At 37.1% G+C, this 16,076-nt stretch overlaps 1 protein-coding gene across 1 annotated transcript in view; it reads left to right on the forward strand.

Moving 5' to 3' along the window:
- LOC140226673 (uncharacterized) overlaps positions 1 to 15,505 on the forward strand; it is a 125,391-nt gene extending 109,886 nt beyond the window's left edge. The window contains exons 13-17 of the mRNA XM_072307113.1: positions 307 to 483; positions 5,192 to 5,359; positions 13,749 to 13,916; positions 14,529 to 14,696; positions 15,314 to 15,505. Coding sequence (XP_072163214.1) covers positions 307 to 483; positions 5,192 to 5,359; positions 13,749 to 13,916; positions 14,529 to 14,696; positions 15,314 to 15,505 — 873 coding nt within the window. The remainder of the gene's footprint in view (positions 1 to 306; positions 484 to 5,191; positions 5,360 to 13,748; positions 13,917 to 14,528; positions 14,697 to 15,313) is intronic.
- The last annotated feature ends 571 nt before the right edge of the window (positions 15,506 to 16,076 follow it).

Here is a 16,076-nt window from a genome sequence, read left to right on the forward strand (position 1 = left end):
ATAACTTCAAAAATTTACCTTTATATGTAGTGACCAATACATGTATATCATTTAAAAGGAATTATTTTGTACTTTATGAAAGATACCGTACTTCAAAATCTTCAAAAATGGACTTATCGGTTTTTGTGAACAAACTCCTCATATGCTTATAGGAATACGAGTATAATTGAGATTTTTTGTCAACCTGAAAAAAAAAACGATGTTAATTTCCTTTTCTTTTTTGAGGGTTGGGAAAAGTGAGAAATTTTTTTTTCTTCTCACTCTAGAGCACTTTCTCGTTAATTTTCAACCTTCCGTACTGCGTAGCTGGCATCAATTAGTCACATTGGAAGACCTCCAATATCCATGGTATCAGCTAGAGCTTCACGGGACTACGCCAAGAGTATCTGTTCCATGAAAAGCCTTCAGACTCTGGAGCTAAAGGACGTCGGGATAGAGGAAGATTTTTTTGTCACTCTCGCCGAATCAGCGTCAAGAGCAAGGGTACGTAGGCTCATCTCATTTAATTTTCACAAATGGAGTCATCCACCTAAGAGGTTCTATTCTTTTATAATACTAAACAACCCCTCCCCCAGGCGGCTAACCATACCCAAATGCTTGTTCAAGATTCCTAGAGATACTCCCTTTAAAGGACAAGTTCACCTTCATTAACATAAGGATTGAGAGAATGTAGCAATATTAGTAGAACACATCTGAGGAAAATCAGACAATCCGTTCAAAAGGTATGAATTTTTGAATTTTTTTTTTCTTTTGCAGTCACCGCTGGATAAGAAGACTACTGCAGTGTATGATGTCACATGCGTACAACAATATAAGGAAAATATAAAGAGAATGTCACAAAATTTCATCTTTTGAAAAAAAGTACACATTCCCTTGACTCGTTACTGACATATGTTATGGGTAATATAGGTTTTCCCGGTCAATTTCATACTTTTGTCACTCAAATTCATTAATGTGCATTCAAATTCACGCAGCGCACGCACGCGAAAATATTCGGGCATTCAAATTCAGAATCCGAGCGATCAATTTCATTTATGGGGGTTCTATTTCGTTTTCGTGAAATCAAATTCACGATTGGGCATTCAATTTCAAAATGCGAGCACCGACTTTCCTACTCGTGCATTCAAATTCATGCGATAGTCACGTGATAGTCCCAATGAGCTTGTTTGGAGCGTTCAAATTCATTTTTAGGCGATCAAGTTCCTACTTCGTGCAATCAATTTAACGAGGAAAATGAAGTAGACTTTTAAGAAAGGGAAAAGGGCCAATACAATCAATAAAGGCTTGCATATAGTGTAATTATGGTTGTTTACAGGTTCTACATTGTTCTCTGTTCACGTATTTTGTTTTTCATCTCAATAAATTTCAAATTGCAATGTCCAATCAGCCATCATCAGTGCATCCAAACAACACAACGACTAGTAATCATATCTCTTGGTGATACTGAATGCTGACAACGCCCCAACACCAACCACATAATTGTGATAATGACAATTCATCAATTTAAAGACAAACTGACACACAGTGATCTCACATAGTCCCGCAAAAGTAAACCAATAAGACAGCAATACACAACAAACAGCACGTATAAAATGTTAAAGTATCAGTTTCAATATAGCCGAAATTGTTTTTTTTTTCCCTCGAAAGTGTCAACCAACCATCCTCATTATGCTCGTCTGTAGGCCTATACAGTGCCTAATTTTTGTTTGTTTGTTTCGTTTTCTATCAAACAAGATGGCTGGATAACCCATATTCAGCTGCAAGAGGTGGTCTTCCATAATATGGGGTCCAGTTTGATGTTCTGCTCTTTGCGATGAATAAATGAAGTGGGATCTTTTACGTGCATGAGTTGTGACTCTCTTGCACGTGGGACCTCCATTTTATGTCCAATCCGAGGGACATGTGCCTGTATATTCCTATTTGCTAAGTGCGAGTTCAAAATTGTCAATGAACAGGTGGACCTCTACTGCAAAATAGATAATCATCATAAATCCCAATATATTCAAAGCCAAGTGAGAAACACATGCATACACGGCCCCAAAGTAACTAAATTCAGGACTTCTTTTAAATTGAATGCAGTTATTTGGAACATGGTTGCCTATTCACGAATTTGAATGACCGACGAGATTCCGTCGCCAGCTTGACATGAATTTGACTGCTCATTGATGAAATGCGTGCTCCTCTCTTAAATTTGAATGCTCCGATAGTGAATTTGAATGCTCCGTTAGTGAATTTGAATGCTCCGTTAGTGAATTTGAATGCTCCGAGAGTGAATTTGAATGCTCGGATAGTGAATTCGAATGACCGGATTTTGAATTTGATTGCTGATTCAGTGCTGCGAGCGTGGAATGCGTGAAATCGAATGCTCGGAATAGGAACTTGAATGACAAAAGTATGAAATTGACCGGGAAAACCTATATTATTCCCATTGCCTTTAGAAAGAGGCAAGTCAAGTGCTCTTTTATTATGCGAAAAAAAGTTAAAATATGTTGAATGTTCTTTACATTTTCTTTATACTGTTGTACTCATATGACATCACGAGCCTTAGTAGTCTCCTCATCCAGCGGTTCCAACACAAAAGTTTTAACAATTCATAACTTTTGCATCGATTGTCCAATTTTCATCAAACTTTCACTGATGTGTTCTACTAATATTGCTGCATTCTCTCAATCCTTATAATGTTAATGAAGGTAAACTTGTCCTTTAAGGATGGAAATGGTTTGTGGAAGGGAAGCCACAAAAATACCCCCCCCCCCCCACATTTAGAGTTTTGGAAGGAAGGCCAGCAAAATTGCTCCCGTATGACATGTTTTTGGAAGGCAAGCTAGCGAAATTCCCCCCCAAAATAGTAATAATAATAAAATAGTAATAATAATAAAATAAAATAAAGAAAGAGGAACCGTGGTGAAGAACGTCCGCAATTTCAGCACCTGCACGGACAGGACTATATTAAGCAACTTTCTGATGCTGAAAATACCACAAAAGGCATACTTCCTGCAGCACTTTACTTCTCTTAGGGTCCATGTTAGGATTCTAGTGATGGAAAAGTCTGATAGAAAAAAAAAATGTGCTGAAATAAGTCATAATATTATGTAAAATGAAAACACAAAAACAAAAATAAGTATTGTAACAATTCAAAGATATCTGACAAATTTCGATATTACGTAGAACATAGAAGTGTGAATCATAATCTAACTATGTATGTACGTAGTTCATTAACAAAATAGATTAATGGACCACATACAGTCAACTGCACAAAAACGTTGTAATCATTTTTGTACCTACCATAGCGTATGCTTGGTATGGGAAGAAGTAGTGATGTATTACAGATTTGTCCAATATCAAAGTGAATCCTCTGACCAAGCCCTAACTTTTTAAGCGCATGACCACCTGAGTGAGGAGACGATGAATAGATTTTAATGGGAGGAATATTTTATAACACTGTAAAATTTGCAATATCCGTACGTCGTCTTGATTAAGTAAATATTTACGTTCATTGGAAATTATTGCACACGATTATTTAGAAGGAACTAAACAAAATTCCGTTTATACAATGTAATTTTTTTTTTCCTGTAAAAACTGTACAGGAAAAAATATAAACATATTTAATCTGCTTGAACTAAATACAAAAATTATGATTTGCTTTTTACACAAAGCGCATAAAATACTTCATTTTTAGTTGTGAACTGAGATACATCAGAAACTTGTAATTTGAAGGAAAAAAGGATTACTTTATATAGTTTCAATGTAATTTTACAGTTTAAATTTTTTAACTTAGTGTATTCATACAGATTCCTGCATTCTACAACGGTATCTTAAATTCAATGACATATAAAATTCCTAAAACGTGACTATATTTTATTTCACCCAACTTCCGTTCATGCATGTCGATTTGATTTCAAAAAAGTTTACATTTAATCTTTATTATTGCACATATTAAATAAGAAGGGTTTTTACAGACTTTCGTTTACCAACGTCGCTCTGGACTTAATTTTAATGCAGAAACTGACTTTATTTTACCCAACTTCGGTTTTTTAAATATCATCTTAATTGAATCTCTTAGATTTCTTTTTTTTTTTTGCCTATTAGAGACATATTTTAGGCTTATATCCTGCCGAACGTAAGGATTTCTGAAAAAGACTGGTTGGATTAAGAGCCAAAATAGTTAGTTTGGTATGAAGTTGACATGACGCAATTAGTTTGAGCGCATCAATCATGTCAACGTACGGTATTAGACTGTTAAAAAACAAATGTACTTTTACAGACTAAATGTATGTGATTTTTAATGTGTTCTTGTGTGTTTGTTTGCGTGTGGGGGGGGGGGGGGTTAGTGTGGGTGGGTGCGGGTATGCGTGTGTGTGTATCTGTGTGTATATGTGTGTATGTAAACAGTTTGTTGTCCTGTATCATTAATCAACTGGAAAAGTTGACACCAGTTGATTCTGATTGGGACTTAATATATCCCACATATGACCAATAAGAGCATACATCCTGATAATCCAGAACATGAAAACCAGTGAAAACAGATTAAACACATAGAAATCTAAAATATCTGGGCTGGGTTCAAATTTTCTGACTGGGTTAAAAGTTGTATGTACATTTTCTGCAGTTATTCACAATTTCAAAATTGTGTTACAAAGAAGGGGTTTTTCAAAGATGTATTTTCACAGTTTGATTTGCGTAATCAAGGTATTTGTGATCTAATTTAAGTAACCACGTATCCATTACATTATATTTTTTCTGTATATATATCTTTCTTTTTTTGTTGAATACAATGCGGTCTGTTTTCTTAAAGCTACTATTATTTTCTGGCAACTCTGTCGCCAGATTTGCTGCAATTTTATACGACAGAAAAATATGTTAAACGTTTTCAGATATTTCTGCTAGTCCAGGTTACATAGCAACCTGTCATCTGAATTACAGTTCTGAAACGTATGCTACAATTACAAACAACCTGTATTCTTAAAGCAAATATTCGGGTGACTGTGTGACTAAGGGACTCTCTTAAATTTGCTGTATTTTCCAGTATTTTTTGTGCAGTAATGGTTTACATGCTGTCCTTTAATGATGCTACTAACGTCAACTGCGAATCTTTGCACAACAGTAAAGACAATGAGTTATTCCTCTCAAAACGCCCTAGTCTTACCAAAGTTTGACATATAATTCTTCATCTTCCTGCGGTCCTGCAAAGCTCCAGTCAATAATACACCATGGAGGACCTGGCCTTTCGGATACAGCGTCATATAACTATGGCAAGAGCATCTGTGCCATGCCAAACCTTCAGTCTCTGGAGCTGAACTCTGTCATCATGACAGACAGTTTCGTTTTCGCCCTGTCCTCATCAGCATCAGATGCAAGGGTATTTCATTTCAAAATATGTTTTCTGATTGTGAATCACCAATGCTTGTCTAATTTGAAAGAATATGAAAATATGAAAGAGCTTAACTTTTCCTTTACTTCATTTCTTGGCATTATTCTTGTAAAAAAGAAAAGAAAATAATAGTCTGGTATTGAGATTTCATATCACAAACATGAAAATTATATCATGATGTCGCATGCATATATGCCCTTTGTCGATAGTAGTTCCAGTTATATTTCGACGGAGTATTTCGATTTTTGTTAATGTAAATTCATCGGCAAAATATTTATCATCACTTATCCCGTTCCTTCCGCAATTCTCTGAGTGCCTTTAATGCCCCCAAACGAGATTCTATTCGCCCGTCGACAGAGAGGCACACAGGGTTGGTAATCTAGCTGTGTGAAGGCAGTCAAGCGGTTCATTGTGTCCCCCTTTCTACGGTCAACTACATGTGCCCGTGTAATGGAAATATCGATCGGGTGCGAGGTATGAATAGAGCTCTCAGAATCTTTTGTTCTACACAAAACCAGGTACCTGAATGAGGTGACTGGGGTCAGCGAACCCGCATTTCTAACTGATCTCAGCCTTTATCATTATGTACATGTTCGTACGAGTTTACAGCAGAACAAGCACAAAACTAAATCAGGAAAAGGTACATAATACTGTAAAACCCCCCTTTTTTAAACAGCAGGAGAACAAATCCTGATAGGATAAACTCTTTTCTTTTTTTATCAAACCCACTTTTCTGAGCATTTTAACACAAAGAAACATGAATTTAGGCCACTGAAGCAGGCACCCTTGTCTTCATTTTGGGAACCTGGTAAACCAGGTTCCCGTAAGGAACGGGCTAATATGTAAATATACAGTATGTTATACTGTTTAATGGCAATGCTTATTCGTTCTATAATAGTTTTCGTATGTTTTACCCATTCTATAATAATGCAAAGCTTCAGTCTTTAAAACACCATGGAGGCTCTGTCATGTCAGCCGATGCATTGCAGGCATACATCAAGAGCATCTACACAATGCCACATTTTCGAACTCTTGAGAAGGTATCTATCGGACCCTCAGTGTTTCGTGCTTATTCGTCTTCATTGGAGGTAGGAAGAGAAAGGGTATTTCCATTTTCTTTCTTACAGTTGTATTTCCCCAATGTCACACCATAATGTCTTTCAGACGAGTGAGACAATTGTCATAGTATGTTTTTTAAGCCTCCGCCTCGAAGTGTCGCAAGACTCATTGTTTTCGGCCTAGCATAGTGTTTTTTTTCGCACACGCTCAAGTTCAAAGGTCAAATTCTAAAGAATTCACTATTTTCCGATATTTCTGAAATTGCTTGAATTATTATGGCATCGATATTGAAAGGTCAAGTGAAAATGCATTAATGCGTCCTGTGGATTGGAATCGATTATGTTACATAATTATTATTATAATTGTTCTCTTCAATTTTTCTCCATATCTCGGAAATGGCTCAGGATGTCTTTTTGAAACTTTAACATATCCATGTACTTCCTGACAATGATTCTCTTGAAAATGTTTAAGGTTACGGGCCAGAGGTCAAAAGTAAAAAGTCAAGTGAAAACGCTGAAATTATTGACTATTCAGTGTTGAAATCACACCATTTTCTCCCTGCTCTGGAAATTCTTGAATGTGTTCACTTGATTGAATTTAAAAATTACGTACGTTACTGCACAATAATTCTTGAGGGGAAAGGTTTGGGACTTTTTTTAGCGTAAAATATGCTTAAAATCTTCACGTGTGCGGCCGGTGCCAGATTTAGTGCTTTTATGCTAACTTAAACAATTATCTGACTTTGCCGCTGGACTTTAATTCTCAGTTTGCTCTATGTTAGGCTATCCCCAAACATGTGTATGTAGACAAACACACAAACATTAATGCATATTGAGCTCTTTAGAACATGAATGCCTTATTCCGTTGCGTGTAAGGAAGGATTCATCCTTTTTTGTGTGTGTAAAAAACAAACGAACAATATGCATATTTCCAAATATATCAAACTAAAATGAAAGAAAAACTGACATATAAAAAAAAAATTAAGATCAATGGCTTGGATTTGGAATTAATGGTTGATTGCAATAGAAGTTTATTTTGTTTTTCTCATGTCTTCGGACGTTTCCATAGTAATTATTTTCTTAGATACAAATATTTTCAATGATATAACAAAATGTAATGAAATTAACTAAAGTTGTATATATATATGTGACCCTGCACCACAAAGCACGCAAAAAGTCGCCAGACATGAATTTTAGTTCAGACCATATTCTGAAAGAGCAGACTTTAAGCTTTAAAATGATGTATAACTCAAATCAAATGGACTCTTCTAACCTATCTAAATATTGGAAAAAAAGCACAAACTCAGGGAAAGTGTGAACTGAGAAAAGAGGCTCTGAAGTATAGTGTCTACTCAAGCGCTTAACCTTTACCAAACCGTGCTGGCTGTGCGATGAATGGGACAAAAGACAGGAAGTAAACCACCCGAGTAACAACAATTAAGAGATTCTCAAATTTAACTGAAATTAAGTATGCTTTATTAACACATTCTGTCCCTAATTAATGCCAACTTTCGAAGCAGTAGCACTATCCTTTCATAAGTTATTAGAGTTGAAAGTGAAGAGTGTGTACAAGGTTTTCAGAATTGAAAAAGGGACTCTAAAGACCCACCTAATCACACTATTCTACCAAAAATATTCATGACGCAAATCTCTCGTTTGAAGAGGCTACACCCCCGTAAATAATGCCAGTGTATATCTTGGCAATCAATAACTTAAAAACCAAAGATATAAAACACCTGTTTCTTGACACTGGCCTAATCTAAGCATCAGTCATCGCCACAGCGCCACAGGAGGGGGGGGGGGGGGGACACCGTGAGAGGAGGAGATTGTTTTGGTTTTGGCATGGGCTATATAGCTCCATGGTGCGTATGTGTGTACGTGTGTGTACGTGTGCATTACACATTGTCAGCACCGGCAAACTGGCAATGCTCTCCTTCTTATTCCTGCATTTTCGTTATTTACGGGTCAAGCTTTTTCGTTCGAAATGTAAAATGGATGACCATAGAATTTCTCAATAGAATATAGAATTGAAAACTTTAGAAAGGATAGAGAAAATTGAGTTCACTTTGAATGGTCTGCCACAGGCAGATATCCTTATCATGCTCTTACGTAATACGACAGCTGCTGGAGTCATTAAACCCTGGCTTGGCCTCAAGGTTTTTCACGCCTGAGCAGAAAGTTAATTTGCAATGGACAAATACTTCGACTCCCAACTCCCAAACGAAAAATCTTTAGCGAGGTATAGCACCCCATCAGCTTTGTGGAACTGGGGTCTTGCCTCAAACGAGGGTTTGACGGCATGCGAGATAACTGCTAAAAAAAAGAACACTTTCCTGCCCGCTTTATGATCCCAGATTAATAGCATAATGTAAAAGAAGCCTTGCTCTTGAGAAAATATGAAAAGGTCAAGATCGGCTAGGTTGACCCATTTCACTTATTTTCAGTGGTCAAGCAAAATCAGTGTGTGCGACTTTTTGTGCGTTTTGTGATGCACGGTAATATACATATGAAGAGTTTGTTCGCAAAAACCGAGAAGTCCATTTTTGAAAATTTTGAAGTATAATCTCTGTCATAAAGTAAAAAATTATACCTTTCAAATGATATATTGGTCACTACATAAAAAGGTACATTTTTAAAGTTATGGTCAAAAGAAGCAAAAATGTTCTTATTATTCTCTTTATTTTTCTTGACCTTTAATCGCAAATATATCCATTTGGCAAATATGGACCTATCGGTTTTTGCAAACAAACTCTTCATATGTATATATATATATATATATATATATATATATATATATATATTGAATTGCTCATTTATTTCAGTTTTAATTTCTAGGATTTCTGTGGCGATTTCCCCGTTTGCTGTAGTAATATGTTATATATATATATATATATATATATATATATATATATATATACATACATACATATCTTTATATTATATACCGGGTGTCCCCCAAAAAGGCGGAACGGTGCATTTTCAGTATCATGCGTTCTAAAAGTGATATATTTTTGACATCATTAGAAAGAGCATCTTCCCAGAGGACAAAGATACCAAAATCATTCAATGTGGTTCAGTACTTTTTATTCAACGCTAATTTCTGTAAATGCAGTCATTTTCAAGTTTCGCCGATTTTCTTACGGTGAATATTGTGTGAGATACTTCTTTCACATTGGGTGCGCACACACACTCACACACACACACACATTGTTGTTTTTTTTTCCTGGCCCGCGCCCAATGTGAAAGCTGTATCTTTTGTTGACATGGATCACCGAGCTTACACAATATTTACCGTTTGGATCGCCTGTCGCACTGAAATTGTTATCTCATAAGTCGCAAAAATCAGCGAAATTTGGAAATGACTTCATATACAGAAATTGGCGTAGAATATAAAGAACTGAATCAAATTTAATGACTTTGGTATCATTGTCTTCTGCGGAAGATGCTATTTCTAACATTATCAAAAATGTATCACTTTTAGAACGCATGGCACTGAAAATCCACCGTTCCGCTTTTTGTTTCTTTTCTTCTTTTTTTTTTTTGGGGGGGGGGAGCACCCGGTATATGTATATATATATATATGTATATATATATGTGACCCGCTACAACAAAAAGGTCCCAAAGTCGCGCACGGTCGAAGCCGTGAAAATCGAGTTTGAAGTCAGAGCATTAAAATAAGTCAAAACTTACGATTTTCTGATTTTGATATATGTGACCCGCTACAACAAAATGATCCTAAAGTCGGGCGAGGTCGATTATGTGGAAATTGCAAGACACAAACCCCTAATCTTTCTGCTTTAAATTGATATATAACACATGTTCTAAAAATGATTGAAGATATGAATATAAGAACGACCCAAGTCCAATTTTTGGTCAAAGTCAGTTTGTCATGGGAAATTGTAGCTTATGCATGGACTCATCTTGTGTATAAATGATAAATCCTAATTACCCCCGGAAGTGCCAGAAATGAATGAGTTAAGTTTTATATCAATGTAAAAGTGAAGGACTTGGGTCATTCTTACATTCATATTATAGCGACCTCTCTCATCCTTCTCTCATCTCTTTAGCAGAATATCATGTATATGAATCAAAGAACGACCCAAATCCTTATGATTCAAAGAACGACCCAAGTCCATCACACAAAATGGCATCTCCACTATTAATGTAAATGTTCATTATCATAATAATATATGTTCTAATTTGTATATACAATGTTGCCTTCCCATCACAGTTAAATAGAATATTATTGGACAAATAAATAAGATATGAAGTTTTTTTAAGTTTACTCGAAATGGTCTTCCATGGACTTGGGTCGTTCTTATATTCATATACTCAATTGGCTGCGGAGATATTGATGTTTAAAAGAGAGCATGTCGAGACGTCTGGGAAATCACTGTTTCGAGAAAAGCGCCCTAAAAGTTCTCCTTGCGATGCAATCACGATCAAGGGACATACAAGTCAGTATTTACCTCCGGACAATAGAAGGTAAGCCTTAGCAACCCCCGCAATGCTCGTTCAAACACAGCGTTGGCGGTCTCCTCACCGACCAATCAGTGACCAGAATGCCATTAGAAGCGGCTGGGCATAGCGCACCCTTCCTTCACGCACTAGTCGACTGGGGAGTGTGCGAGCTTCACGCTTCGGTTAGCGGCAAGCAGCAAACTGACCAATGAGATCGCTGTGGTTGTTGTTAGGGGCGGAGCCTATCTGTGGCGCTCAATCCAATGTTCGAACCAGGTTTTGCTTCATTGAAACGCCAAAAAACATGGCCCGTAAAACGCTCTTTTTTAATCTTTCCTTTAATAATTTTGCTTCAAAATTTCGACATATGACAGAAGACATGTCAGACTCTAATAATATGTCAAATTCAGAAAATCGTAAGTTTTGACCAATTTTGATGCTCTGACTTCAAACTCGATTTTAACGTATTCGACCTTGCGCGATTTTAGGACCATTTTGTTGAAGCGGGTCACATATTATTGGAGTCTAACATGTCTTCTATCATCTGTCGAAATTTGGAAGCAAAATGATTAAAGGAAAGACCCCAAAATATCGTTCTTCTGAGCCATGTTTTTTGGCGTTTCAACGAAGCAGAAACTGGTACAAATTTGGATTGAGCGCCACAGATAGGCTCCGCCCCTAACAACGACCAGAGTGATCTCATTGGTCAGTTTGCTGCTTGCTGCTAACCGAAGCGTGAAGCTCGCACACTGCCCAGTCGACTGGTGCGTGCGGGCGGGGTGCGCTATGCTCAGCCGCTTCTCACATCCTGGTTACTGATTGGTTGGTGAGGAGACCGCCGACGCTGATGTGCTTGAATGAACTCTTCGGGGGTTGCTAGGGCTTAACTTCTATTGTCCAAGAGGTGAAAACTGACTTGCGTGTCCCTCGATCGCGATTGCGTCGAAAGGAAGACTTTTAGGGCGCTTTTCTCGAAACAGTGATTTTCCAGACGTCTCGACATGCTCTCTTTTAAACATCGAAATATCCGCAGCCGATTATTTTTATAATATGTGTTATATATCAATTTAAAGCAGAAAGATTAGGGGATTATATCCTGCAATTTTCAAATAATCAAACTCGCCCGACTTTAGGATCATTTTGTTGTAGCGGGTCACATATAATATATATATATATATATATATATTGTGGAAAAAATAACACACAGTGTATATGTGACCGTGCATCTCAAAACGAACATAAAGTCGCACACACTGATTTTGCGAGAGGACTGAAAATAAGTGAAATGGGTCAACCTAGCCGAGCTTCACTTTTTCATATTTTCTGAAAGAGCGGGTCTTCTTTTACATTATGCTATAATTTAGTATCATAAAACGGGCAGGAAAGTGTGTTTTTTTAGCAGTTTAAAAGTTTAGCAGTTTTTAAAGTGCAGGATGATGCTCCTGTGATGAAGTTAAATTGTCTGTTTGGAAAGCTTTGAAGTCAATATACGAAATTGTCATCCCTATTTTGGGATAACTTGGGGCTTGGAGTATTCAGTGATAAAAAGTGATGTTATTTTCATTCCATATTCATGACTCAGCTGTTCCTTTGTTTTTACGCCCTGCTATACTGCTGCCTAGCTATCCATAGCAACAACAGAGGGATCTGCAAGTTGGGGCATTGCATCAATGGCCCTAGTTGAGATGGCCAGCACCATGCCAAACCTTAGGGTATTGGAACTTCACGATGTCAGCCTGACAGATGTTTTCTTTTCCACCCTCAGAGCATCAGCAACAAGAGTAAAGGTATCTTGTACAATATTTACCTAAAGGGTTACATTGTTTTGATAGTGGGATATTTTTTTTTGATTTCTCTAGAACGGAAGCTACAATGTATGATAACGTTACCTATAATAAAAGAACAGTAGTCTTTAGTCAGTACACTTCAAGACAAATGATAGTATGAATCTGTTCTGCACACATTCATATGTTTTGCCTTCAAATCATAGTCATACTAGAAAATCACTCGGAGAGCGTGAACCTCCGCTAAGCAGGTACTTTCCACCGATGATCTTGGTCTTCCATAGAGATCAGTGATTTCCACCCAAACGTATGCATGTTGAAAATTGCCCTTTCCCAATATAGAGGCCTTTGTTAGGTCATAAACCCTCCGCTGAAAGAAATCTAATCAGTACTCTATACAGGAATCGCAATGATGGTATCTGAGTACAGCACTACCTGATGCTAGAATATCATCGTTTGTTGTTAGCGATTAGTTTGCCTAGGTGTAAGTGTTATTCAGTTTTTTTTTTTTCGTTTTTTTTTTGTTTTTTCACCGTTCTCCTTCCACCTCAACAGGATCTTGGTACAATGTACCAGTTTTGCTTTCTTTCTTTACTGATATCGTTGATGAGCTGATTTAAGAATCACCCCCTTTGGGCCTTAAGTGCTGGCAGAACAATGCTTAGAGTGGTGTTACTGCTCTGCTGGGTTACTCTGTAAATTTGATTTTTCCCATTTGATGAAAAAAAATACATGTTCAATTTGACTGCGGAAAAATAACAGAACAAACAAATTAACGAGGCAGTAATGGAACTGAAGATACATCTAAGCAACACATTTTTTTTTCTTTGCATTTCAGGACACATTGATATAGTTAACGATCAAATAACGCAGATCAATTGTGGCAATGATAACACGGCCTTGCATGGTCATTTCGTGCCATCACTGTTCTAAGATATCTAAATAATATGGACCTGACTTTCTCATTCAATTTAAATAATGTTCTGTGATGAAAAGAAGGAATTTCTCCAATCCTTTATTGGAGTCTGACCATGGCATTTCGTGTCAATTTCACCATTCTACTGTGCTTCATAGCTGCAATCAATTAGTCACACTGGGGGATCCTGCATCTCAGATTCTGCTTCACGCGCCTACGCCGAGAGCATTTGTGACATGCGAAGCCTTCAGACTCTGGATCTACAAGATGTCCGCGTGACCGACATGTTCTTTTTCGCCTTGGCCGCATCAGCATCAAAAGCAAGGGTATCTTATTTTGTCTTTGCTTAATCGCGCTTCCTTTGAACAAAATGTATGCATATAAAATTTGCCTGCAATAGACAGGCAAGGCAGTGGTCCAAGAAAGGAATGAATGAAATTAAATCCAATAGGATAAAAAGGTATGTTTCAAATTATTTGTGGGGTACCATTTTTCTCTACCCACTATAGTGATAGTGAAAGGAGGGTGATGTCACGGCCTTTAAAGTTCATTTTTAGTAAAATCATTCAGACTGTTATAGTCGTATTATTCGATCTGTCATGTATTCTAGTATCATTCATCAAAACAAGCTTATTTATGCCATTACCATATTTCTTCTTCTTCAATTTAAATGAAATACACACTGAAACGTTGAGTGATGAGTTCACTTCAAACGTTCCCTTTTTAATTACTGAATCCTGTCTTTGATGTTACGGATTGTTTTAGGAAGAATAGTATCAGAGATAGCTTATAGACAGATTCCTTACTGCATGTGTATCCGTTTATTTTATTACTTTTTTGTGAGGGGGTTAAAAAGAATGAGAAGTCATTGAAACCATATTCATAGTCTGACGATAGTATTTCGGGTGTTTCCTTCACTCTCCTGCTGTGCTACATAGCTGGAATCGCTTAGTCACACTCGAGGACCTGACATCTCATCTTCTGCATCACAGGACTACGCCAAGAGTATATGTAACATGCTAAATCTGCAGACTCTGGAACTACAGAATGTCAGCATAGCAGATGATTTTTGGGTCGCCTTCGCCGATTCAACGTCAAGTTCAAGGGTGTCTTAATTTGCCTTGTTTTCTTTTAAGAAGAGTACAATATTCTTCCAACTTATCTATAATATTAACAGACAAGGACGAAATTAAAGAAAGAAATAATCAAGAGTAATATAGAATAGGACAGAAAGGTGGATATGTCTGGGCAGGTGGGGTCACGTTCGCACGACACTCTAATAACCGTGATGATGCGATATGCGAAAGAAATAAGGGCATGATGCATGACCATTAAGTTTATAGAGAAATTATTCAGACTAACATGAAATCGTATTCAGCTATTTTTCGTGTATTTAATTTTGTCTTACTAACAAGCTTATTCATTGATTATTTGCTTCGATTTGAATGAATAAAAGTGAGAGATGTTAATTATTGACTCAGAATCAAGTTTTCCCTTGTTTTGTTTTTATTTCCCAAAATCATTCAAACCTGACCATGACGCTATACAGATGGTTCAGGAAGAAGAGTGTTGGTGAAAGCTCATGATTTGTCAACCTTTAGTTCTCATCGCATATTGTGAGACTTTGGGGGTGTTAAGAAGAATGACAAGTCATACTAACCCTGCTCATAGTCTGACAATTGCAGTTCGGAATTTTCTTTCACTCTCCTACTGTGTTTCATAGCTGACATCAATTAGCCACACTGGAGGACCTCCCATATCAGCTACAGTTTCACGGGCCTACGCCAAGAGTATCTGTTCCATGCGAAGCCTTAAGACTCTGGAGCTGAAGGACGTCGGGATGGCAGAAGATTTTTTTATCGCCCTCGCTGAATCAGCGCCAAGAGCAATGGTACCTAGTGCTGTATGTGTTTAATTTCATCTCATTTTCAACGAAGAATACTGTGCCTTTCCAGTTTGTCTGCAAGGACAAACGCAGCCAATGTAGTAGTCAGAAAAAGTAGTCCTCAGACCAAGGGGTAAAGGTTGGGAGATGCTCGTTATTATGAATGTTCGTAATTCATCAAAGGGAATGCAGATAATTAATCCGAGGATAGTTAATACTGACCACATTTATTCTTCATAGCTAGAAGTCTGTGAATTCGAAAATGAAAAAAAAAAATTGCTTGTTAGTCTAAATATTTTTGCCATTATTCCGAAGGTTTCAGGTTTCGTTATGAGATAATGTGCACAGTCTGATTTTTTTTTTTGTTCATTGATTCGAAAATTAGGAAAGGTTTGTTCATCCAAAAAAAATAAGTAAGTGATCATCCAGAAGAAAAAAAAAATAAGGTTCCTATACACAAATTAAATAATCTGTAGCAAAGCCATGAAGGACAAAAGGGGGAAGGGGAATCGCAATTACTTAACCTGGAAGGTCCGCGTCCATCAGTCCGTTGTCCCTTGAAAGCGCTTTCGAAAATGTGCAACGCAGAGTGGGCTGTCCT

This window comes from Diadema setosum, chromosome 3 (genome assembly GCF_964275005.1).
Source record: "Diadema setosum chromosome 3, eeDiaSeto1, whole genome shotgun sequence".
NCBI classification, from domain to species: domain Eukaryota; kingdom Metazoa; phylum Echinodermata; class Echinoidea; order Diadematoida; family Diadematidae; genus Diadema; species Diadema setosum.